We start from the raw sequence: 26,850 nt of genomic DNA on the forward strand, positions 1-26,850 counted from the left end.
ACAAGGAGGTCACGGTGACTTTAGGGGAAAGGTGATTCAATGGAAGCATTTGGAAACATTAGAGACAACTTGGTGTGCTCCAGAAGAAAGGGAGAAGGCCCTGAAAGGAAAAAAAATGGTTCCCATTCTCATTCTCAAGCACTTGCTGGCTAGTAACAGTGTAGTCAGTCATTGGAGGGCCTATCCTGCACCCGCAGATTATGGATGGTTCCTGCATCATCAATGCCTTAACCAGATATATAAATTCCCAATTAGTAGCTGTTAAGCGGATGGTCATTAATTCCCAACATGAACAGGTTCCCAGCACAGAGGCAAGAATTTTACTCAGGGTGTGACTCAGTGAGGAATGTGATGACCAATGTCATGTTTAAAGTTTCTGTGCTGGAGAGAACTTTAAAACAGAATTGGACTTCCAAATGTCAAGGGCTGTTAAGGGTTAATTTTTATAATTACCTGGTCTTGTACAATTTTAACAAAACTCTTCATTATGCAAGGTAATGGGTTTTAAGGTCAACTTAAAACCTCTGTTTCTGCTTCAGAAGACAAAAACTTGTTTTGCAGGCGAGAGGAGGAAGAGAGAAGAGAAAGTGAAGGGGCAGAGAGAAAGATGAGAGAGAATATTCTAGAACAAAACAGTCAGGAGAGGACAGTTTGGGGGAGACTGATAGAGTAGGAAGGAATCTAAGCCAAAGAAGACAGCAGGGCAGATTTGGGGGACCACAGCAAAGGGAGACTAGAATAGACAACAGGAGGAAGCATCCACCTGGGATCTGAGAGGTGGGTGAGAGACTGCCTGTGACCATGGGAATACCTGGCTAAGGACACCTGGCTCTACAGACACATCTGGGCAAATCAGAAGACTGCCAGAGTGTGTCCCCGCCCACAGGTGTTCAGGACTGGGTTTTCTATCCTGGGGGTTGGTCCTGCTCTGTGCCTGAGGTCTGGGCTGTGCCTAAGGACTTGCTGCCCAGAAACGGAGCCATCCAGGGCCCTGTCATGGATCTCAGAGGTGAGCTGAGGGGTGAGGAAGGGTCTGTGGGTTCCCTCCATTGATTGTCACCATCTGGTTGGGGCGACATTGCTGTTGGGGCCACAGGCTCAGAGGCAGCAGGGCCACAGGCTCAGAGGCAGCAGGGCCAGAGGCTCAGAGGCAGCCGGGCCAGGCCTTCTGTGCTGGCCGGAATCCTAAGGGTCACTGGATCTGTGTGTTTGTGTGTGTGTGTCCTCCTGAGAGGTGGGTAAGTGGGACAGAGGTCTGGGTCATAGTGGAAAGTCCTGATCTGTCTAGGCAAGACTGCTCTGGAAGGACACTGAATGCAAATGACCTGTTCCCTCTACTGGACATCTTCTTCTCCACCTCCCTAGATATTCCAGGACAGAGGTGCTGGCCAGTGGCCATGAAGCTAGTCTTCCAGGAGTGCAGAGGAGTCCATGTTTCCTGTGAGGGAAAGGGGAGGAAGGAGGCCCAAGGAAAGAGTCTCCATGTGGCTGAGTGGCTAGTACCCCTGCAGGGCTGGTGGTGGGCTGGTGAAGAGATGTGATGGGAGAGAGTGTGGGTCTGGCTCCCGAGGCTTCACCTGCTCAAGCCAGGATCATTTTGATAAAAAGAATATTCTTAGCATTGCACAAATACACCCCCCCCCCCGCATACACACAGAGCAAATACAGGAAGAGAATTTGTTTTTGCAAAAAGGGTGTGTAATGTGGGAGCACAAAATCCCCTTTATTCCGCTAGAGTGAGTGGTTACTGTGTCTCAGCCCATTGGTGGGAGCTGGACCTTGCAGTCTGATGCCATTGTCTCATTACTGTATAGCACCAAGGATAAGGGTGTGATAGAACCAACAGGCATGTACACCAGAGTTTTACAAGAAGAGGGAGATATAGAGTATTGGCTCCTGACAGGCTAACAACCTTAGATAGGAAAAACTAATTTCACATACTCCCTGTTTTCTCCCTGTGTATACATATAACAAAATTACTATCTTAACTGTTCTCCCAACCCTCATATCAAAGAAGATAGTTCATTTATATATGATGTGTACACATGTACACATCATATATATATTTTTTTCATCATTCCACAAAGATTTTATTCACATTAAACTTGCACAGTAGCAAAAATAAAATAAAATAAAAATTAAAAAATCAAAACATAAAACTAAGCCACATTATTAAAGAACAATATACAATAGATATTTGAACTTCTCAATGGTTAGAGGACAACTCTGTGGAGATGCTTCTCTTCTGTGTCATGGGTTGAGTTCAGACTCAGGTTGTCAAGCTTTTGCAGAAAGGCTCTACCTACTGAGCCATCTTTTGTTTTTTTGTTTGTTTGGTTTTTCAAGACAAGGTGTCTCTGTGTAGTTTTGGTGCCTGTCCTGCATGTTGCTCTGTAGACCAGGCTGGCCTTGAAATCACAGAGATCTGCCTGGCTCTGCCTCCTGAGTACTGGGATTAAAGGAGTGTGCCACCACTGCCTGGCTTCTACTGAGTCATCTTACTGACCAGTCTTAGCAATTTTAAGTGCAAAGCTCATTTTCTTTAAAGACATTCACACTAAGGTCAGGGAGGAAGCTCAGTGCTGCCTGCCCCCCAGACCCCCAGTAAGGGGTACAGAGTCCAGTATGGGTGTTACAGGTCACTGATACTTTCATGACATGGCCCAGCATGGTTCAGTTTCTTGGATTCAAGTTGGGAGGAGGTTGAGGCTGGATGAGAAAACAAATTGTGCTTGAAGCTGTAGCCCATGGATCTGGCAGCCTGAGGGTAGGGTGCCCCAGGAGAGCACTGGAGGTGCTATGGGGACTGGGGAGCAAAGATGTGACCAGAGCAGCAAAGCCTGGGATGTGTGGAGGGCTGGAGGCCCAAGGGAGCCAGCTTGTCCTCCACTGGGTCAGCCATGGTTGGTGGGGAAACTCTAGGAGGACAGAAGAACCAGGTCAGGGCTGCCCAGGTGCCAGGGAAGCAGGGTTAGAGGCAGGGAGGGGGGATGAGCAGATGGGAGAAAGGCTGGGGCTCCTGACCTGGGCAGATTTTTCAAGTTTTTCTACAAAGGCAAGGCCAGACATGGAATGGGGTGGATCAGGTGGGTGTGGGAGGAAATATCAACATTTCTTGTCACATAGCTTAGTTGGCTTCCTGTAGTACTCTATTTCCTCTTCAGCTCTGGCATCTCTTATTGTTCTGGGTCCCCACCCAACACTGCCTAGTGCTTTTATGTACCTAAGTGCCTGCACTTTTATCTATTCTATGCATCTTGGTGCAGGCAAAGCCAAAACAAGCACAGCCAAGATGTAAAAGGGAAAGGCTTATTGCCCACATCTGCCAGGGAAGAATGGAACCATTTGCAAAGCAATGCTCTCCCTGAATAAACTAATCTTTCAGTAAGGGTGCCTGCGCGGTCACCGAGGAGCTCACCAATTCCAGAGCATAAGCACACATGCTGACACAGACCATGATTTATTTGGTGTTATGTTTAAATGGGTAGCATTTGAGTTGTATTTTAGTGATAATCGCTACACTGTTACCATCCCAGCCTCCAGAGATGGTCCTGCAACAGGATCAAATCCCATCCTAAGAGTGGATGATGGGGCTAGCCCACCTGTAGCCCACTTCACAGTGTTATTGGAATGATTCACTGTGTGATAAGAGTGATTCAAGTGTATTGTGAGTTCCTGTCCCAACACCCACTTTTCTGTCTGCTCCCCAATCTATCACCTCCCTTTTAGCTATGTTTTTATTACAAAGATGTTTGGCATGACACTTAAACCATCTTAAAAGCTCACCTGTCGGGTCTCATTGCCTATGATCAGCACAAGAAGGCCTATTTGGAGTATAAATGACCTTGGTAAGAATCCCAGGCTCAGATGCCTAAGCTGTCACAAATTTTAGCATAGCCTTTGAATCTTTCTTGGGTATCCAAGCCAGTCAGGTTTGTAATCCTGGGTGATAACAAAAGAATTTAATAACAGCAATATATAATGGGTGCAGGGGGAACATGAAACCAATATAGTCATAAGGAAATCTATCCGTGGGCACTGTGTCAGTAAGGGTCCAGGCAGTTATGCGTATTATTTAAAATAATAGTGGGGAGTTGTGTCAAACCAAGTGACAGGATGAAGAACAGTGTGCTTAGGAATAAGTGCCCAATAAGTCTGCCCATAAGCAGAGGCCACTGAGGTCTGATGGTGAGAATCACAATGAGCAGATTTTTAGGGGAAAAGACTGCCCCGGATCTCTTAATCCCTGCACCCCTTTGTCAGATCTCTCTTTTCCTTGCCTCTAGGCCAGGAGCAGAGTACTCAGGCAAGAACATTTTACAGCTTCTGTGGGAGGCTCTGCTGGACCAGGATTGTATATTTTTTTTCCTGGACTATAAAGACAGTTATATTCATGACTTATACAGGTATACCTCATACTTAAGTAAGGTCTTGAGTGGTCTTTTTATATGTGTCTGCCTGTGGATATTGCTAGAAAACTTATGGGTAATGTATGCGAGGAAAATCCTGCACAGTGCCTTTACAGAAAAAAAATTAAAGGTTTTGATGGATTACTCCCCCTCTGTTTCTGAAGTTGTAGTTTTAATAGATTGTTAGCCATCTCAACAGTAGTTTGTCCTTCAGTATTGCCAGGAATGTCAGTTTCGTGCAGAATACCTGAAAAGGAACAAAAGTTTGGAAAGCTTGTGAAGTATATACAGGTTCATTATTTGTTTTGATCATGTGAGAAACTCCTACAACAGCAAATGTAGCATTACAGTGTGTCCCAGCATTCACTGAGCTGTATCCCAGGTAAATGAAAAGTGTGAGGGCACCAGACAGAGGGTAGGAGGAAGGAAGTAAAGGAACAACAAAAGAGGTGTGCTGTGGGAACTGTAGAATCCTATCACTGGGGTAAGGATGTAAGATCTGTCCTATAGAAGAGGATAATATCAAGAAGTAATTTGGGAGGCATCAAAAAGGACAATAGGATCTGGGTGTCTATACTGAATTGGTCATTTTTCATTCCTTTTTTTTTATGAGATATGAAATTGAGTTAACTTCAGTGGGCAATAGACCTTGGGGGTTGAAATGCCAAATTTGTCCATTTTATGATGCTAAGGGCAAGAGTCAATTGTGCCAGAATACCTATAGGTAGTGAATGAAAATGAAGACATGACTATACTTAGGTATGGTTGAGGTGAAAGTTCTTATTGCAGATATGAGGAAGAGTTCAGCCAGAGGCATCTGGAAGAGTCCAGACTGAACATGGCCAGTAGAATAGACCAGGTCATGAGAAGAGAGAGTGATGGGGAGAGTGAGAGAGGAAGAGAAGAGAGATTGAAGATGAGAGAGGGAAAAATGGACACAGAGAGATCCAGAAGTTGAGCCAAGAAGAACCCAGAAAGTTCATAGCCAAAATTGCTGAGTTATATGGGAAAGAGAAGCTGGGAGGGGGAGGGAAGTGAAGCTCAGGGGATGGAGAGGTTTAGGGTAGGGGGTGGAGGTGAGAAGTGCTGAGAGCAGCCAGACTCTCCAATAGCTGCTTGCTATGCTGAGAGACTGGTGGCTAGAGTCTGCTTTGATATGTTAATAAGCACCTCAGTTAGCCATTGTCCACCTTATCCACAAGACCTACTATGATAACATTTTGTTGATGATTGGGGCAGCATAATCTCTTCTAGGAGTGCTTCTGAGCTGAAATTGGGGCATCCTTGTGGTGGGGCAGAAAGGCTGGAGTGATGGTCAAAGGACAGGAAAGGAAAGCAGTGCAGGCTGGGGTGAGACCTGTTAAGCTTGCTGCCCAGGTCCTGAGGCCACCTGGGGCTAGTGAAGAGCAGGCAGCCTGGGAACAGTCTGCTGCAGCGGCTTAGGCTGGTTGGGAATTCCTTCAGAAGCACCTAGGGCTGTCTCATTTGGAACAGTTTTCAGTCTTCACTTGATTGGAAATCTGCTTGGACAGATACAGACTAGGGAGAGAAGGTAAAGTTAAGATTAGTGGAATTTCTTTTTCTTTGCATTAGTTTTATTGTTCTTATTTCATTAATTTCTTCTTTGATTTTTATTTCTTTTATTATTATTATTTTTAATTTTATAATTTAATTTAATTTTACATATCAGCCATGGATTCGCCTGTCCTCCCTCCTCCCACTCCCCATGACTGTATATTTTAAACTTTCAGGCCTGTGGTCCTTGTAGTTGGGGGAAGGGAAGGAACCCAAAGACCAGGGGAAGGGGAGATCCCACTCTCAGGAATAGGCAGGTGAGGTTACTGATTGACAGGAGTACTTATCTGGAGTCCATTTGACCAGTGAGAAGAGGATCCTGAAGCTCCAGGAGACTTTCTGTAAGTTTACATGAATTTTTATTTTATTTTATTTTATTTTATTTTATTTTATTTTATTTTATTTTATTTTATTTTACAATACCATTCAGTTCTACATAACAGCCACAGATTCCCTTGTTCTTCCCCTTCCTGCCCCCCCTTCCCTTCCCCCCAGCCCACCCCCATTCCCACCTCCTCCAAGGCAAAGCCTCCCCTGAGGACTGAGATCAACCTGATAGACTCAGTCTAGGCAGGTCCAGTCCCCTCCTCCCAGATTGAGCCAAGCATCCCTGCATAAGTCCCAGGTTTCAAACAGCTAACTCATGCAATGAGCCCAGGACCTGGTACCACTGCCTAGATAGAGGTACATGAATTTTTTAAGTTTACAAAGAGATCAAAGTTTTAGACACATCAGCATTACCACTATTTGTAATGTGTACTGAAATCCACATTGTAAAGAAAGTAATAGATTCATGTCTTTGAGTCATAGTAAAAGCCTGAGGACCCAAAGAAATGAGTCTGGACTAAAAGCATTAACTCTTCTCTGACCAGGGAGATGTTTTTATAGATTGGACAGAGATGTTTTCAGCATGATGAGAAACACACTTAAGTCTATACTTAGAAGACAGCCAAAGGAAATTTAAATTTTTGAGTTTATGACTATGATAATAGCAGTCAGTGCTTTATAAGAATTAGATTAATAGCTTATTAGAACTCCACTGATTAATGTGAAAACCCTGAACGTTTGAAGTCTTAATATAACAATAGTATAGCAAGAAGGCAAGGAATGTGAAACATTTCTTCACGTACTGTAAATCACTGTTTTAGACTTTTGCAACTTTCATTTACACACTTAAAATCACCTTCTTAGACCCTCATAACTTACTTAAGCCTTTACATCCTCAGACCTTAACATCTTGCACCAATATGCTTTAAAACACTTTCTTAGACCCTCAAAATCTACATAAACTTCTAACCTTTTCTTTCTATCCGATCATTTGCCAAGAGACACAGGTGGTTGATTACTGAGAACTGTCATTATAAAGCATGTTCCTTTAAAAAGTGTAATAGTGTACACATTACATTGAAACCCATTTTGTGAGTTTCTCTTTTTTAGTGTCAAGTCATCTAGCAGGTAAACTATGTTTGTCTTTCTCAACTGGAGACCTAGTAGTTCTCCAGAGAAGTGAGGCCGGATTTTACATATGAAATGAACAGGCAAGGCAGCTGCAGCCTTGGGGAAGGAACTGTTTACTTGCTGCTGCCAAGCTAACAAAGCTACAGTTAACCTTCAATACCATCAGAGACCTGAGAAAAAGAAATTATAGCAGGAAGTATAATCCAAATGGATTATGTATCAATTAAAATGACAGAAATTTACAGCTACCTGGATTGCCCTAGGTTCCCACTGAAGGGATCTGTATTGGCTCAGGACCCCTAAAACCAAGTTCTCAGCACAAAGGAGATTTCTTTACCCCTGAGGGACAAATGGCAGGGACTAAGAGACAACAACAGGAGGTAGAGGAGGTAGGAGGAGGGGAAGGGGGCAAGGGAGAGAGAGAAGGGGTGTTTGTCCTAGAGGAACAAAGCACTGACTGCCTCTGGATAGAGGAGACAAATGTGGCCCATAGGCAAGTGGTGGCTTAGAAAGGTAAAAGGGGAAACTCTATGTGAGGATGAGGTGTTTAATTTTAATTGAGAATATTAATTAGTTGAGCCAAAAGGGGGTTTGATAGCTGGACTAAAATATTTTGATATCTGTACCTTGGTGGTCAGCCTCAGGAAGAAGAAATGGCCAAATAAGAGAATAGAGCTTGATGGCTAGCCTTAGGAATGTAATCTAATGGTTTTTATCAAGGCAGAATGGAGAGAAGGGCAAGGCCTGCTAGAGCCATGCTTGCCATGCTCAGGCTAGCTAGATTCCCTTCATTCCCACCTATTTGTTTTATTATTGGGTCTTTGGGTATTGGGAAAGTGGGCATCATTCTCTCTGGCTGCTTCCTGCTGACATTTGTGCATTGCTGTTAGAGGACCCAAGGAAGCTGAGTTGTTGGTCAAGGCCAGGAAGAGAAGGCTGTGTAAGTCAATGTCCAGGATATGTGGGACCATCTGGGGCACAGGAAGTGTAGTCTGTGAGGCTACATCAGGATGTAGATTTTGAGGAATGGCTGGTGCTGGATTTTCTGGGGTGGTCTGTAGTTGATTTGAAGTCTGTTGGTACAGATAAACTAGGAACAGAGGAAGGTTAAGGAATTTAGAAAAAAAAGTTATCTTGGATATACATTTGAAACTTTCAGGTTCATGGGCCTTGTAGTGGGATGAAGATTGTGAAGACTAGACAAATGGGGAGAGATTCTACCCTTAGGAAGAGACAATAGGCAGGAAAACAGGCTGTTGGTTTACAGTACTTCTCTGATGTCTGTTTGAGAATTCTTGAGAGGAGCCAGGAAAATCTAGATTGGCTATATAAGGTTAATTGAACACCTGTTCTCTGAAAGTGGGGTCTGGTTGTGTTGGGGAGCACATATTTTGAGAAGCTTTTGTTGCATCAGAATAGTCTATCTTGGGTGTTTAGGTGGGTTCTGAAATTGAAATGTTTTAGGAACATAGATAATTTGGGGGGCCTTTGACAAATGGTGAGAGGGACAGTCTGTGACAGGGTTTTGGGGTTGGTGTGGAAAGGCTGAGAGAACTTGGCTTTGGTTCCCAAAGGGGGACTTGGATTGTCAAGGCACAAGCAGTTAGTGGGGTGGGGCTGGGGTATCTGCAGGAGAGGGACTGTGACTGATGGAGGGCATTGAAGAGAGGACAAAGAAAGCCGTGGGAGGCACTGAAGGAGGGGTTAGTGAAGGTGAGGAGAGAGTTTGTTGGTGACCTTGACCTAAGTGAGAGTTTGGCAGAGAGAGAGAGAGAGAGAGAGAGAGAGAGAGAGAGAGAGAGAGAGAGAGAGAGAGAGATGGAGAGGAGATGGCTGGGGTTTAGTTATGTCTTGTAGTTGTGAGTGTAGGATTTATTTAGAGTGATTGATGTTTGAGGATGTCTGAATAACTAATGGATTTAGGGGAGTCAATTGGCATTGTATGTTTGGCAATCATTTGGGTAGAAGAAAAGTAGGAGCATGAGAAGAGAGCTGAGATTTGTGGGGAACAGGAGAGCTTAAGAGAACAGGCACTAGAGGGTGAAAATAAATATGGGAAGAGGGGTTTGGAGAATATCTCCTACTGGAGGCTTGGGTGTGTTGTTACCTGGGGTATTTAGAAGGGTAGCCTAGAGTGAAATGGGATGAGTCAGAAAAGTGTGACGAGTCATAAACGTGGGGTGAAAGGGCAGCTTGGCAGGCTGTCATGTCAGCACAATTACAGTCTTAACTGGAGATAGAGGAGTCAGTCTGATGTGGCCATCTGACAGGAGGGAGCTGTCGTCATATAAAAAGTGTGGAAAGAAGTAGCTAGAGGACCCTCTTGTGTGTGAGAGGGATGGGGGAGGAGGTCTCATGGGAAGGGAGAGAAGACATTGGTTTGTTTGGGTTGTTGGTTGTTAAGGAGTGTTAGAGAAGCTGAGCTGGGGCCACTTGTGCATAGACTCCTCCCCCCCCAGGTCACGTGGACTGGGCCTTGCAGAGTGGGCAGGGCCAACAAGGGAGTGAGTGTGCTGGGCTGCAGAGGGGCAGGAGAAGGAGAGGGGCTGTTGGATCTTTACCAGAGTTCAGGTGGGCTGAGAGGAAGTGGGGGGCTTTGTCAGCTATGGGCAGTGGGAACTCTAGCAGAGACTACGGCAGCTCAAGCCTGAGGGGCATGGCCTGTGGAATCAGTGCATAGGTTGAAACTGTAGGCTTGGGAGGGCTCCATAGCAGCATGGGTTGTATGGTATGGTGGTAGGGCTGGCCACAGGGGCAGTGCAGCTGGCAAGCATAGCCTGCCTGGAAGTCAGTGTTCCTGCAGCAAGAAGGGTTAAATAAGACATGAAATGATGCAAAGGCTTATGATGGAATTTTTTTAAAAGTTCAGAGAGTCTAAGAGCTACACAGAAGGGTTTGTAGAAGTCAGAAGGGAAAGCAGAGATATGTTCGGGTGCCAGAGTTATTGTTGGGTGCTGAAGTGCATCATTAATATTAGTTTCTTGGGTGGAGAAAGCATTTCCATCAACAGTGAAGGCCATTACCAGTGAAGACCAGTGAACTAAAGTTGAGGGACAGTGTCCTCATGTCTCTCAAAAGGCCAAGAACAGAGATCTCTGCTAGGGAGGGTATAAATGTTACAGTTCTTGGGGGAAAGAAGTCTTATCATTTGATTGCCAACTGCACAAGAAGCCTCACACAGAGATTTATTGGGCAGGAAGAGCCCAGGAGGGGAACTGCATCTGCTCTGGCAAGAAGCAGAAGAGAACTGAGCAGAGGACAGGGTTTATTTAGCATTTCTTGGGAGGCACAGCCCTCAAGGGTGATTTCCAGGGAGGTATTGGTGGGATTTCAATTCCTGAGCTTGGGCTTTTTACTCTGTAAGGTGGGGCTGGCTCTGGCTGTTTGGGCAGTTAAAGTATTTTCTGGGTGGAACCTGGCTATTGGATGTCCTCAAGAGAGGGACCTGGCCACTCTTGTCCCTTGAGGGGCTTACAGAGGGGGTTGTTACCCAGACTCTGTCTCCAAGAGAGTGACCACAGTGTGTCTGAGCAAGAACATTGACCCTATATGCAGGATTATCAGAGGAGGAAAGGCTCTGGAGTTTGGCAGTAAAACCACCAAAAGGGAAGCAAAGTTTGCCAACCACACCAAACTGAACAGAATGTGCTTTTGGGAAGTGTGGGAACATAGGGTGATTGGGGGAAAACGCACCAGTTAGCTGCTGTTGAATGGAGAAGTGCCTGAAAGTCTGAATGTACAAGAACTGGTCTAAGGGGGGCAGGGTTCCTGTAGGCTGATACCCAAGTCACAGCACCATGTGAAGGGATCTGTATAGATTTAGAACTCCCAAGACCAAGTTCTCAGCACAAAGGAGATTAGTTTACCCCAGAGGGACAGAGGGCAGGGAATAAGAGACAAAGACAGGAGACAGAGGATGAGGGAGAAGATAAGGAGGCAAGGGAGAAGGGGGAGGGGCATTTGTCCTGAGGGTGGCGAAGACTGCCTCTAGATAGAGAGGAGACAGACGTGGCCCATGAGCCAATGGTGACTTATAAAGGTAAAAGAGGAAACCCATGTTAGGAAGAGGTATTTTAATTGGGCAGGTTAATTAGGTGAGCCAAAAGGGGCTTTTGATTGCTGAACTTCAGTACTTTGATAGCTGGATCTTGGTAGTCAGGCTTAGGAGGAGGACTGGCCAAGTAAGGGAATAGACCTTGATGGGTAGTTTTAAAAATGTAATCTAATGGATTTTAGCAAGGCAGAGGGAATGGGGGATAAGGGCAAGGCCGGCCAGAGCCATGTTTGCCAAGCTCAGGCTGGCTAGAGTCCCTTCACCCATGGCCTTAATGGTTTTCTTGTGTGACAGAGGTCATAGGTCTTTGTCACACAAGAAAGCATTGCATCTTTATCTGCTGCACAGGAAAGCATATGCCTTGGGCTACCAGACCCAGAAGGTCTGAGAGATTTTCCTGTTAGTGAGGAAATGAAAAAACTGACCTACTTTGGTCACAACTCAGTGTCCACAGTTTGGGCAGAGCCCTGGTGGTGGGTCAGGCATTGGGTTAGTGTTACCAAAATACAGGTAGAGTCCTCTGTACCCCTTTGGCAACCTTGGAATTGCCTCTAAGTGCTAGCATTTCTGTTTTCACTGGAAACTTTTTTCATTAAACACTTCAAAAGCCATGTTCAAAAGATCTCTGAAGAGTTTGAGGACCATGCATTAAGTGTATCTGATTTTAGACAAACTTTACTTGTTTTTAGTTACTCGTTTTAGCCTCAACCTAGAAAACATATTCAGGAAGTTTAATCAAGCTTGTCATTGTAAATGCCTTACATTTATACTTTGCATGACTGGGAATACAGTTCTGAGCATTAAAAAATTTCATCATTTATAAGGAGACTGAGCATCAACTTGCATGTCATAATTATTTCTAACAGTTTACAAGTTAGTGGCTTTTTAAAGATTAAGATTTTAAAGCTTTATCCCTGTAAGTTTGATTTTAATATGCCCATAAGATACTATAGTCTCAATTGATATCCATATCCATATATGATAACTCCATTTTTAGCCCCAGGAAAAAGTCATTTATCATTTTGTGCTGGATGGGTGATTCTGGACAGATGATGGAGCCTCTTAGGGCAAAGCATGGGCTGGAAAAAACCTGATTTGTATAATACGGAGTTACTCAGAGCAGGACACATCTGATTCCAACAATCAAAATGGCCACAGTGTTAGTATTCATTCAGCAGGCTGTGTTTAGGCTCATGGATCTCTCAGTAAGTCCTTGGGTTGGGAGGGGTGAGTTGCTTTCTTTTTGCTATGGAAAGACAGGTTTGGATAGACACAGTGGGAATGCTGAATGGAGTTGGGGTGGTAATCCCTGCTACTGACATTGGAAATGCTTTCCTGGGATGTTCTCTGTCCTTTCTTTATCCCCCTACCACTGTCCTTCTGTTGTTACCTTTTCCTTCCCAGCAAATGTTAACAGTTATTATATAGTAAAACACACAGTGTATACAATTTGATGACTTTTGACCCCTGTGACACAGTCTTTAGTCAAGATAATGAGCAGGACAGTTCCACGTTCCTTCTGCCCTTGGGCTGCACTGCTGTTCTCAGGTCAGAGACTCGTCATTTTACACATTCTGGAACCCTCAGAGGACCTGGGACTCTTCAGTGGGTGTCCATACCCTTGAGGCCCTAGTTCAGGATCTGGTCCAGGCATGGACCTGAGACAGATGTCTTGAAGACTAAATGTTCAGGGTTTTTGATGAACTTGGCAAATTAGTGCCTGTTCTTAGGCTAACTACATTATTAAGTCTCTATTCATCCACCCAGTGAAATTTGTCAAACACTGGTAGGTATCATCAAGCTAGGTACCAGGAAGTATGCCTGTCACAGTGAGCAGGATTAAGAGGTAGGCTTGGAGATATGAGTTTCCATTTAAGTAAGTGAGAGACCTAGTGTGTGCAAATCTGGGAACCAGTGTGTCGTGAGAAGAGCTAGTACAGGGGAGGCCCAGCCCCAGAAACTGGTGCAGAGTGCTGGGAGGTAAAGAGGGCCCCCACCAAACAACATAAGCCTGGAGATTAGACACAGTGGTGGCTGGTGAGCTTGCTGGGCATGGCTGCTGTGTGGAACTGCTTCTTAGAAAGTGCTGGCTCCTAGAGAACTGACCAACCAGGAGTTCTGGCAAGTGCCTTCATGCTGTGTCTTCCTTTGTGCCATGGGTCTCCCCAGTGCTTGACAAGATGGTTTATTGAACATCTTGGCAATGATCATGCCCTGAGGTGACTTGCTTGTCCAGAGCCTGGCAGAACATACTTAGCAACTCTTCATTCCATGTGGAAGAAATGATTGATGCTTGGTAATACTTAAACAAAACAACACAACAGTATAGTACTGGCTGGTCTACAGCTCACAGTAATCCAGCTGTGCCTGTGGTTTTAATTTGTGCTCCTCTAAGAGCAAGAAATTTTGAGCAGCTTGTGTTTCTTTGGTAAAATATCTGGTAATATTTTTTTTAACCTTTAAAGAAGTTAAAGTATCCTGTCTTAGGGTTTCTGTTGCTGTGATGAGATACTATAACCATGGCAGCTCTTATAATAGAAAAGCTTCTAATTGGGCTGGATTACATTTTCAGAGGTTTAGTCAATTATCATAATTGAATGACATAGCGTCTTGCTGGAACACATGGTGCTGGAAAAGTAGCTGAGTGTTGTGCCACTTGACCCACAGGCACCAGGAAGTGGTCTGAGACACTGGGTGTGGCTTGAACATATATGAGACCTCAAAGCCTACCTCCATGGTGACACACTTCTTCCACCAAGGCCATACCTACTTCTACAAAGTCACATCTTCTAGTAGTGCCACTCCCTATGACAGTATGGGGGCCAATTACATTTAAACTACCACATATCCCTTTTATAATTCTTCAGTTTTAATAGTTCTTCACACACACACACACACACACACACACACACACACACACACAAATATGTGCACACCAGGGGTGCAAGTAAAGAGGGCATCAGGCAGGCATTCTCCTTTATCACTCTTTACCTATTCCTTGAGGTAATGTTTCTCTCTAAACCGGAGGCTCAGTTTCCTCAGTCAGGCTGGAAGCCAACAAACCCCAGAGATGCTCTATTACCCCCCCCCCCACACACACACAGACATACACACACATACACTTGGAGTCGGGATTGCAGGCTTTCATCAGGAATCATGTGTAACATGCATACTGGAATCCCAAACAGGGCCTCATAATGGTGTAGCAAGTGTACTTAATTCCTGAGCAACCTTTCCAGCTCCCACCATGTAATTTTTGATTAATGCTAGAATGATGTAACAGGAAGAATATATTTTATTAAATGGTGGAACTATTGGGACATTAAAAAAAACAATAAAAAAGGATGATGAATCCACACATGACTGTGTGATGAGTATTGACAGCATCATGTTATATAAACAGTCAGGCTGAAGGCACACATGTCTCCTGACTCCTATGTAGATGGGGAGGGGAATGTGGGGACAGACATCGCAAGGGGGTTTCCTTGTTCAAAGATTATCAAACTATATCTAAATGGGCATATTTTATTAAATATAAATTATATTTTAAAAGACGACTTTTACCTGCACCTTGGTGTCACATGCCTTTAATCCCAGCACTTAGTGGCAGAGGCAAGTGGATCTCTGAGATCAAGGCCAGCCTGGCCTACAGACTGAGTTCCAGGACAGCCAAGGCTACACAGAAAAAAACCCTGTCTTGAAACAAACAAACAAACAAAACCCAAAAACAAAACCACCACCACCAACAAAAACAAGAAAAGAACAGAAAGAGAATACATATTACTTTTTGCCTTAAAAATATCTTGCTTTTTCCTTTTTAATACAGTAGGCATTTTACTTTTTTAAAATAAAATTGTTTATTTTTATGTACATGAGCATTCTGTCTGCATGCATATCTGTGCACCACTTGTATGCTTTGCACCGTTAAATGCCTGAGACCATACTGGATCCCCTGAAACTGGAGTTAACAATGGTTTGAGATGCTGTATGGGTGATCTTCTGGAAGAGCAGTCAGTGCTCCTACTTGGTGAGCCATCTCTGCTGTCCCAAAGAAGTTGTTTTTAAAAGTTAAAAAGTAGGAACTATTTCAAAATTGGGCAAATATTACTTTTCATTAATTTCTCTAGAGCAAAACTAGAAACTACAAAAAGGGGCAGGAGAACATACTGAGAACAAACACAGTTCAAATGCACTTTCTCATTGTTCGCCTCTAGAAGCCTTTAGAAATCAGTTGTTCCATTGTGGGAGGATTTGGAGACGTGGGAGAAAACCTAAGAAGTGTCAGATGAGATGACTGGGTGGGTAAAAGTGCTTGCAGCCAAACCTGATGACCCGAGTTCAATCCCTGGAACTGACATTGTGGAAAGAGAACTGAGTTCTGCAAGTTGTCCTGACCTCCATTAGTGCTCTGAGGCATGCACAAGTGCATACACATGCAATTAACTAACTAAATAAATAAAATAAACAGAGTACCGCATCAAGTGGTTCAGAGGGGAAAGTAACAGACTGGGACAGGGAGAAGTAAGCCTTTTTAGATATAAACCTTTAGGAACACAGCGTGTGAGTGTGGGTGTGCATGTGAGGGTCAGAGGACAACCGTGGGTGTCAGTCCTTGCCTTTCACTTTGTTTGAGACAGGGTCTTTTCTGTTGTTGCTCACTGTGTGCTGGCTAGCTGGCCCGTGAGCTTCCAGGGACCCCCCTCATTACCCCCTCCCCTCTCCTCACAGGAGTGCTGGGAATTCACATGTCTGAATTTACATAGACTCTGGGGATCTGAACTGAGGTCTCCATGCTTGTGTGGCTGTGACAAAAGCCTTACCCACTGAGCTCTTTCTCCAGAGCCCACACATGAGTCTATTTACATACGTGTCTTTAGGACTATTTGAACTTGATTGTGAGAACGCACAACTTCTAGAGACATGAAAATCACCTGAGGCATTAGGGGTATAGTCCAGTGGTGGAGCACTTACCTAACACTCATCAGCCATGGGTTTCAACCCCAGCATGAGAAAATGTCACTAGCACAGACCAATTGCTGTCCCTGTGGGGTGAGCATACAGGGGCCAGAGGGAGCAGTGACCCTGTAGTATTCATTTTGGTTTATTTCAGTTTACCACAGGAAGGGGTGCTCAGTGGCATGAGGACTTGGGGGCCCAAGGGACCTTGAGGGCCAAGGGAGCAGCTAGAGTCCTGAGCAGGAAGTGAACAACCTTCTTTACTCTCTGAGTGCTCAGCGGGGCTGGCGCTCCAGCTGGGATTGGGGCTGCCTGAGATAGGCACAGTAGTGGCTGTGGTGCTCAGGATGACCTCTGAGTCTGAGGAGAGGCCTGGAGGGGAGTCAGGTCCAGGAAGGGGGTGAGTAACTGGATCCTGTGCTGCTGTTTTTCAGGAAGACCAAAATGCTACTCACTTCACCTCGGAATCCTTCCCCTCACAGTGCTTGCCTTGGTCTTCTTTGGGTAAGAATCCAGGCTGGTGAGGAACAGCTCCTGAGACCCTGATGGGGACCCTGAGCTGTGGGCATCCCCACTACCATGGCAGTGACGAGGATGCTCTTGGCCACTCGCACAGTGGCCTGTCCAGCTTTTGCTTGTCCCCATAGGGCAGGCTTGGTTGCAAGACAGATGTCTCCCTCTTATTCCACATATGGGGCTGAATGCCCAGTCATATGGCCCTAGCTGTGAGGATGGACCTGGAGAAGGAGAGGAAGTTAGGCCTGGCGACTGGACTGCAGCCTTCTCTAGATGCAGACAGTCTGTGAACACTCACAGAGTAAAGATACTGCCATGTCTACTGAGGCTTCTGCAGACACAGCCAGGCAGTAGTCCCTGATGCGGTCTTGGGGCTGTCTGCAGCTGCTTCAGGTGTCCAGATGCAGGTCTTGTCCCCAGGGCCCTTCTTGCCACCTCTTCTTCCAGCAGTGTGAGCTTGCTTAGTCCTGTCACCTGGCCCTGCCTTCCCACTGGGAACGTCTGTGCTCACTGTGTACAGTGGTGCATTTTGGAGGGAGGGAGAGCCAGCCAGTCTCAGGTCCATGTCCTAAATAAAGAATTGCCACTGTGCATGTTCTTCCCACAGCTATAGGTTCCTGAGCCACAGAAGCCAGGAACTGGGAGACCCAGGACTTGTGACTAGGTGAGTAGTGGGTAGTGTGTGTGTGTGTGTGTGTGTGTGTGTGTGTGTGTGTGTGTATGTATGTGATGTTTGTGTGCGTCGTGTTTGTGTGTCAAATGTGTGTGTATCATATGTGTGTATGTCTGTGTGTAGGGGATGAATTGCTGGCTGGATGAACATTCTGTTATTTTGTTTCATGATGCCTTGTGGCCTCTGCCTGTACCTCTTACATAGATGGGTCTAGTCCTACCCTAGGCTACACAGAGAAACCTCAGCTGCTGCCTGTTGTCTCTAAAGGGTCTGTGTTGTCCGGGAACACTATTGTTTTCTCTGGCTTCCACCTCATCCTCCCTTCTGTACCTGCCTAGGTAGCCCTAAGAACAGTTCCTGTTCCCCACCCACCTCCCCAGCAGCCTACTGAGTGCTAGGTTTTTTGTCTTCTACCCGGTGATCAAGTTGGAGATCAAGTTGGAGATCAAGATGGGTCCCTCCATCCCCACAGTCCCAGATCCTGTCAGTCTGCCTTTTGGGAAGGCATCTCTTGGCTTTGCTCTGGTTCCTGGACCTGCTGTGGCCTTGCATCAGCCACATGCCTGTTCATCTGTCTCAGCCCTTTTTTCTTTACAGTAGCTAATGATCCTTCAGCACAGAAGGTAGTGGGCTTTCTGAAATCAGATCCTGCCTGCTGACCCTCCCCAGCAGCCTGCTCCTCCGCATTCCTGCACAGCCATGCATGCCCCTGAGTGGGGCTGGCCTTGATCTTTGTCTATGCTGTGCTTCCCACTAGCCTACACTGCCCCCACCTGCTCTTTGTTCCCACCAGTTCCCTCTTGTGTCAGTTTTCCACGGCTGCAGAGCACTCTGTCCCCCCTCATTGTGTTGGGAGGCAGTCACACCTTTGATGACTCTCTCCAGAGATCCCTGGGGTTGCTGTGCAGAGCTCAGTGGGTCTCCCTTGAGGTCTCTCACATTTCTGGTGGTTGAGGGTGGCCCTCAGCTGAAGTGCCCGTCCCTGGGGCCTCCCTGTGTAGACTGAGCTTCCCCTAGACCTGGCTGGAAGGCTCTAGACCAGTGGCCATATTGCACGTTAGTTCAACCTGTCAGAAGCCAGGTTTAAATTCATCCAGGCACTGCTGCCTCAGTTTATCTCTTCAAGGACAGGAAGAGACTCCACTTCTTGATGGGAGGGGCTGGGAATCTTCTGTGTTCTGAACTCCTTTCCCGCTCAGGCTCCACTAGGGAGTGGCTGGTCAGTGTGGGGCAGTGAACCTTGACCCCAGTGTTTGACTTTTGAATCTGTGGTGTGGCAATGCTTGATTACATGTTGTTGGCATAGTGCATGGGGTGATCACCATGGGGCTGTTCTGTAACTGTAACAGACCTACTGTACGCTCAGGCACCACTCCCCTTCCTCCAGGCTCTGTGTACCTGACCCCTAACACCCCTGGTATAAACCTGTCTCCTGTGTTTCCTTCTACAGCTTGACTGTCGGAGAGCTGGATGACCCGGAAGTTGTAACCCTGTCAAGGTATCCTGTCTTCACATGGTGTCTACAGATCTGGGCTGAAGGGCATGGATGGAGGGCTCTGTGTGTGTGTGTGTGTGTGTGTGTGTGTGTGTGTGTGTGTGTGTGTGTGTATGGGCACCTGGGAAGTCCCTTCCTCTACCCAGAGTGGAGAACATAGCCCCACTCTTTGTGTTGACTAACTGCATGTCATTAGGCTTTTAAAGAGTCAGCCTGGCTCATCTGGTACAGAGCTGAGTTTGCAGCTGTGCACCCCATTTCCATGGCAACATGCAAAACACATGAGTTTACCATCCTCACCATTTCAACAGCTCAGTGCAGTTGGTACATTCATGCTGTGGTGCAGCCTCACCACCACCCATCTCCAGAACAGTCCATCTTGTAAACTGAGTCCATCAGACATCAACCCCTATTGCCCAGCCCTTTTGTGGGTCCTGGCACCCATCTTGCCTGCTCTGTGTTGTTCTTCTGAGTATGGCCACTCTGCAGTAGTGCCCCCCAGGGATGGGATCCTGTAGGGTTTCTCTTCTGGTGATGGGCCAGACTTACTCAGTAAGGTGTCATCATGCCACATCCCTGTGCAAAAATTCCCCCCCCACTTTTTTAGCTCATTTTCTGCCTTTAAAAAAATGTATTTTTTTATATGTGTATGAGTGTTTTGCCTGCATGCATGTCTGTGTACCACATTTGTGCCTGTGCCCAGAAAGTCCAGAAAAGGCCCTCAGGTCCCCTGGAACTGGAGTTCCAGGCACTTGTGGGTCTCCATGCAGGTGCTGGGAACGGAATCCCGTTGCTTTGCAAGAGTAGCCAGTGCTCTTGCTGCTGAGCGTCTCTCCAGCCCTGCTCTCTGCTCCACAGGCCGTCTTAGAATGCAGCTTATAACAGAAGTGGCTCTTGTCCCTTGGGGCCTGACCTTTTGAGGGAACTTCACACTGATGTTGGGACTGGTCAATGACCGAGACAGAGAGCCTGTAGCATAAATCTTAAAAGTTCTTATTAATAAAATCAAACCTGGCAGCCAGGTATTGAGGTCAGTGCTGGTAGATATGAGAGACAGAACAAGCCACAGCTACCTCACCTCGCTGGATCCTCAGCTGGTCTTGTCTCCTCAGACTGGAGGCTTCTGAGTCCTCATCCAGAATGGGTCTCAGCTGAATTGCTGCTCAAAGCCTGAATGCTTAACCAGGCCAAATGCTTAACCAGGCCGAATGCTTCCAGTTTCTGGTCCTCACAACTTATATACCTTTTTGCTTTCTCCCATCACTCCCTGGGATGAAAGGCTGGCTTTCTGGGATTAAAGGCGTGAGTCGCCATGCTTGGCTGTATCCTTGAACTCATGGATTTCTGCCTCTGGAATGCTAGGTTTAAAGGCGTGTGCTACCACTGCCTATCCTCATGTTTAATATTGTGGCTGTTCTGTCTCTGATCCCAGATAAGTTTATTAGGTTGCACAATATTTTAGGAAACACAATACCACCTCAAGAGCCAGGACTCTGTGTGCCGCCAGCCAAGAGAGGACCAAGGCAGGCTGCAGGCCCTGGTCGGATGGTCGCCATCTACCAGGGACAGACATGTTCAGTCTCATCCGGCTTGTGAATTAAAGTAGTCCTTAGATTTCCCAGCGTTAAGTAAGAGGTGTGTGTGTGTGTGTGTGTGTGTGTGTGTGTGTGTGTGTGTGTCATGATTTCCTCTCCCTACCTTATGTCAAGTGAGACTGTGATCTCCTGCTTTGGCCCATCCTCTGCTCCCAGGGTCATGGACGTACACAGTGGCTTGGTTGCCACTGCTGGTGCAGGTCTGTTTGCCTGGTGCACAGCTGCCAGTGACATGCATTCCAGGGACCTTCCTGTCACCTTGAGTTCTGGTGTTGTCTTTTGCAGGATGGCCTATGCCCAGCCACAGGTGCTAAAACCCAGGTGAGTAGATTTGGTCAGTGCATGGGAAGTGCCGTAAAGGTCCTAAAGGAGGATTTTCGTGCAATGGGAACAGTTCAGCAGCACACCTGAGGCCTGGGCCGGTCTCCAGCACTGGAAAAACCAAACCCAGAAAAAACCAAAGACCTGATTATGATTCTCGTTGCCCTCACTTCACAACCCTGTCAGAGTCCGAGGGTTGTCTGACTCAGGTCTGGAGCCCGGAGCATCTCCTGTCTGTCATTTCCCATCTGGGATCTGCTCCTTGTTTCCTGTCTCTGTCATCAGTTTGCAGAGATGTGGTGGCTGCAGTGGCTGTAATAACTCAGTTGTTTTTAGTGCTTGGTGGAGTGGGGTGGGCGTAGTCAGTGAGAGCTGCTGCTGATTGGCCAGGCCCCACTGGGGAGGGTGGGCAGCCCTGGTGGCAGCTGAGGGTGTGGAATCTGAGAAGGGCTCCTGCAGGCATGTTTGGTGACTTGTTGACTGTGGCTTTGTCCCCATGTAGTAGGAAAGATGTTCTTGTCCTGACCCCTTGGCTGGCTCCCATCATCTGGGAGGGGACCTTCAACATCCACATACTGAATGAGCAGTTCAGGCTTCAGAACACCACAGTTGGACTGACCGTGTTTGCCATCAAAAAGTAAGCAGTGGGTGCTGGAGAGACGGCTAGTGGGTAAAGCACTTGCTTCAGAGGACCTGAGTTCGATCCCTAACACCCATGTGAAGGCTAGGTATGGTGGCATGCCCCTGTCATCCCAGCACTGTGGGTGGAGGGGAGAGACAGGTTAATGGAGGCGGCTTGCTGGATAGCTTAGCCAAACAGTGAGTTTCAGAGTTAGCGAAGGGACCCTGTTGAAAGAACAAAAAAGATGAATAACACAAGAAGACATCCAAAGTCAGCTTCTGGCCTCCACACAGTTACACAGGCAAATAAATATGTACAATGGGCATGCACACACATGCACATATGTGCATACGCAGAGGTCAAGGAGGCCAAGCATACCTTAAAGCAAGCTCATGCTTGTATTTAGGATGCAGCAGAGGTGGGGTTTGTTTGCTTTTCCAACATCCAGAGCTCTGGTGGGCTTCCAGATGAATGAACCCAACCCTACCTCCTTTCAGAGCCCCAGGCCAACTGTCTCCCCACCTCTGTGCTCTCAGGCAGATGCCATTTGTGTCCCTCAGCACACACTTCAGGTGTGGATCCCCATCCTCAGGGCTGGCAAGAAGGAGTAGGATGCCAACAGAGCTGTGACCATTGATGTGTCCTCACATGTAGGACAAGGTGGACAGAAAGGGTTGGGTGAAACCTTAAAACTTGGGGGCAGGGATTAGCCCAAGACTCTGGTCAGGCTGACTTTAGGCCACAGGTAAGCAACTTGCTCTGTGGAAGCCTGTGGGGAGCAGGACAGGGTGTGGAAGCCTGTGGGGGGCTGAGAGATGCCATTTGTGCTTCCTGCCTATGAAAAGGGGCTTTGTTCTTCCCTGCAGCATTGGGTGCAGTACTTGGTGCAGAGCCAAAGATAACTCTGAGGCCTTTGTACCAATTAGACTTGAAAGAGGTTTGGGGCTCAGCTGGAGGAGCTTAGGCACCTTGAGAATGCCTGGAGTTCCTGTGGACAAAGGGCTTCACAGTAACAGGACACAAACACTACCTTGTCTGGGTGCTGCTGGGTACATGAGCAAGAGCCCTGCCAGGTGTGGGTAGGTGCTCAGTCTGTGGGGAGAAGGCCTCTGAGGGAACTAGCTGGGAGTCCCATTGGCGCCTTTGCACAGGGAAAAACGTTCACCTGCCTGTTTCTGACATTGAACTGGGGAGGGCTTGGCACACTTGCCAGGTGATGGGCATCCCTGTTCCCATGGTGGGGACACATGGCCCTGGGGGTCATCAAGGGAGAAGCAGCCATCTGTATCAGGTGAAAACTTCTTGAACTGGGAGATGACATAGAACCTGGGGTAGAAGCCTTTTGCCCATGAACCTGAGGGTTTGGCTTAAGGTTGCCCTTCATTCTAGGGTGCTTGTCTCCCTTTCCCTGCCTGCTCTGTGAGACTGATTCTTGCTCTGGTGGAGTTCATGGGGTATGACTTAAGGATATGAGGGAGTAACTCGGTGCTTTGTCCACAGCACCTACAAGCTTCTGAGGAGAAAGGTCTGGGATATAGAGACCCTTTCCTGAGACAAGGCCCTGGAGAGTGCGACAAGGAGGTGTGCAGGTCCCAGGCCTTTACAGATCCATGTAGTTCCACCAGGGTTTAGAAAGTGGGGCCCTGTGAGCACAGGCTTTCTTAGGTCAGTGCAAGGGTGTGGTGTGTAAAATGTCATAGGATGGAACTGTCATTATTGGGGGGATGGTGACAGATACATGGAGAGGTGGCCTGCTGAGGGGTTGCCAAGACAAGAGATACCTGCAGGAACTTCAACCTGCTGCCTGGCTGGAACCTTCCAGGCCTCTACCTCAGTGTTCCTTGCTAAGATGTGGTGCTGATGTTGCCCCCTTCTGCAGCAAAGGAGGGTGAGGTGAGGTACAGCCTGCAGACTGGTCAGCACAGCCTTGCGGTGGGGATGCTGCTGCTTCAAGCCTCTAGGTAGCCATGGATTCTGCAGCCTGGGCCTGCCCTAGCAAGTCTTGACCTAGCTGCACTAAGGCTCTCCATACCCCTTTGTCCTCCCTCACAGGTATGTGGTGTTCCTGAAGCTGTTCCTGGAGACGGCAGAGCAGCACTTCATGGTGGGACACAAGGTCACCTACTATGTCTTCACTGACCATCCAGCTGACGTGCCGCAGGTGCCCCTGGGTGCAGGACGGAAGCTGGTGGTGCTAACTGTGCGCAACTACACCCGCTGGCAGGATGTGTCCATGCACAGGATGGAGATGATCAGCCACTTCTCAGAGCGACGCTTTCTGCATGAGGTGGATTACCTGGTGTGTGCAGATGTGGACATGAAGTTCAGTGATCACGTGGGTGTGGAGATTCTCTCAGCACTCTTTGGTACCCTGCATCCTAGCTTCTACAGTAGCAGCCGAGAGGCCTTTACCTATGAGCGGAGACCACAGTCCCAGGCCTACATCCCCCGGAATAAGGGTGACTTTTACTATATGGGAGCCTTCTTTGGGGGGTCAGTGTTGGAGGTGTACCATCTCACCAAGGCCTGTCATGAGGCTATGGTGCAGGACAAGGCCAATGGCATAGAGGCCGTGTGGCATGATGAGAGCCATCTGAACAAGTACCTGCTATACCATAAGCCTACAAAGGTGCTGTCCCCAGAGTACATGTGGGACCAGCAGCTGCTGGGCTGGCCGTCCATCATGAAGAAGCTGAGATATGTGGCTGTGCCCAAGAACCATCAGGCAATCAGAAACTGATAGCTGAATTCCTATTGGGGAGGCCAGACCTATTCCAGGGGCACTCCAGGCTATGTGGAACTGGAAAGATTTGAGAGACATTGGTGAAGTGTCCCCTTCCAGCAGCCCTGGTACCAACCCCTTGGCTCACCACACACTAAGCCCCTGGAGTGCCAGCCTCCTCCAGCTCCCACTGTGTCCCTATGCTTCTTCTATTCAGTGAGATGGTAGCCAGAGCCTCCAGAACATGGGGAAACTCTGTCATGCAGTTTCCTGAGGGCCTGAGCATCCTCACACAGGCATGTGCCTTCCTCTGCTGGAGGCTTGACAGATGGCCAGTGCCCTTAGGAATAGGCAGAGGGCAGGAAGAGTCACAGCCTGCAGGCTGCAGAGTTGCTTAGCTTTGTAGAAGTAACCATTTTATTAAATAAGAAACACAGAGCCAATGTAAAGATAAAAGCCCAAGAGGTCAGAGCTAAGAGCCTTACCTTTCCTGCTTCAGCGATCCTCTTCAGCCAAGAGAGACCTACTTCCTGTGTGTTTGTCTTTATATAGACTTTCTGTTCTGCCTTCTCATTGGTTGTAAACCCAACCACATAACCGCCTCATCACTGCCTGTCTGTACAGACCTCCACGTCTTCTACGGTGGGTATTGAGATTAAAGGTGTGTGTCTCCATGCTGGCTGTATCCTTGGCCACACAGAGATCTACCTAGCTCTGCCTACCAAGTGCTGGGATTAAAGGCATGCACCACGAATGCCCAGCTCTGCTATGGCTTACTAATAGCTCTGACCCCCAGGCAACTTTATTAACATACAAATAAAATCACATGTCAGTACAAATAAAATATCGCCATATAGCTCCTGTTCAGCCCAGCTGGCAGATGAGCACCCTGTGACCATCGCCTCTGCTCATTTTTGGCTCACTTGGTGATAGCTAACTATCCATGCTGGGATAAATGTATTTCTAGATGATATAGGAAGTTTTTAATTTTTTTCTTTTTCTTCATTTGAAGTACTTCGGATTGACCCAGGACCTCGTGGATGCTATTTGAGCATGTTGCCACTGAAGTTTGATCTCAGTCCAGAGTCTCCTAGAGACACATGACAGAACGTGCTGAATGTTAGGTCCACTACATTATTTTTATACTCTAGTATTCATTTGAAATTTCCAATATAAAGTGATAATTACTTTTTTTCTTTTGCAGTGTTGGGGGGTCAGACTCAGTAACTCAGCCTCAAATTTTACTTTTTTTGGGGGGGTGATGGGGGCTATTGTTGCTTGGTTTTTTTTTTTTTTTTATTGAGGCAGAATCTCTAGTAGCTCCAGCTGGTTTCAGCCTTACTATCTGGTCAAGGATGGCCTTGAACTCCTGATCTTCCTGCCTCTACCTTTGGAGTGCTGGGATTATAGGCATGTTGCTATAATCACCTAGCTCTGATGTTCTTAATTTTCTTAAAACCTCATTTATCTTGATCTACTTGTGGGACACCTAGTGGTGGAAGCAGGCCCTGTCCCTAATGCTGGCCCCAAGAACCTATTCCTCATACTGTGCTGCCTTGCCCAGCCCTAATACAAGGGGAGGAGCTTAGTCCTAAGTCAACTTGATATGCCATGCTTTGTTGCCACCCATGGGAGGCCTGCCCCTTTCTGAGCAGAAATAGAGGAAGAGTGGATTGTGGTGGGCTGGGGTGGAGGTGAGGGAATGGGGGGAGAGAATGGGAGGAGAGGAGAGAGGGGAAACTGCAGATGGGATATAAAATAAATGAAAAAATTGAATTAATAATTAAAAAGTAAAAACAAAACAACAACAAACCCCCAACATTTACCTTGTTCCAAGGTGGTTTCTTGGCCTTGAAGACCTTTTTGTCCTTGGCTGGTTTTCCATTCCTTACATTGTGAGAATTTTGTTTTTTTTCTATGACAGGATCCCTATATATCCCTGGCTGTGTAACAGGGCCCCAGACCTTAGCACAACTGACTCTATGATGGAAGTACCATTCAGGCTGTAAAACTCAGCACATAGAGAGCACCACCTGCTAAAACGAAAACAAAAGCCTAATCCATCAAAGTCCATAGTTCCGGGAAAGACTCAGAATGTACTACCTTTGCTTTTTAGCTTCTGTATTTCTGCTTCTGGATAACTGTTCTTGTTAACAGAAGTGTGTCAACCCAGAAAACCCAGAATATGGTTTTACTTTTTTTTTTCTGTTTCTCTGTATAACAGTTCTGGCTATCCTAGAACTCCCTTGTGGACCAGGCTTGCCTGGAACTTGCAGACATCTGCCTGCCTCTGCTTCCCAAATGCTGAGGTTAAAGGTTTGTGCTACCACCCACTGGCCAGAACATGGTTTTTGTGCTCGGTGCTACACTGGGATCTCCAACACCCAGTGTAGTCACAGGCCAACTAATAAAGACTTCCTATTGGCTTATATCCGTGTCTGGCCAGTCTTCATT

At 46.9% G+C, this 26,850-nt stretch overlaps 1 protein-coding gene across 1 annotated transcript; it reads left to right on the forward strand.

Annotated features, from left to right (window-relative positions):
• The first annotated feature begins 929 nt into the window (after positions 1-929).
• LOC114686951 (histo-blood group ABO system transferase-like) lies at positions 930-24,851 on the forward strand. Its single transcript, XM_028861648.2, has 7 exons — positions 930-1,009; positions 16,887-16,956; positions 17,576-17,632; positions 19,092-19,139; positions 21,017-21,052; positions 21,555-21,689; positions 23,727-24,851. Exons 1-7 carry the CDS (start codon positions 997-999, stop codon positions 24,412-24,414), a joined length of 1,047 nt encoding a protein of 348 aa, XP_028717481.2. The 5' UTR covers positions 930-996; the 3' UTR covers positions 24,415-24,851.
• Positions 24,852-26,850: the final 1,999 nt, after the last annotated feature.

This window comes from Peromyscus leucopus, chromosome 4, assembly GCF_004664715.2.
Source record: "Peromyscus leucopus breed LL Stock chromosome 4, UCI_PerLeu_2.1, whole genome shotgun sequence".
NCBI lineage: Eukaryota > Metazoa > Chordata > Mammalia > Rodentia > Cricetidae > Peromyscus > Peromyscus leucopus.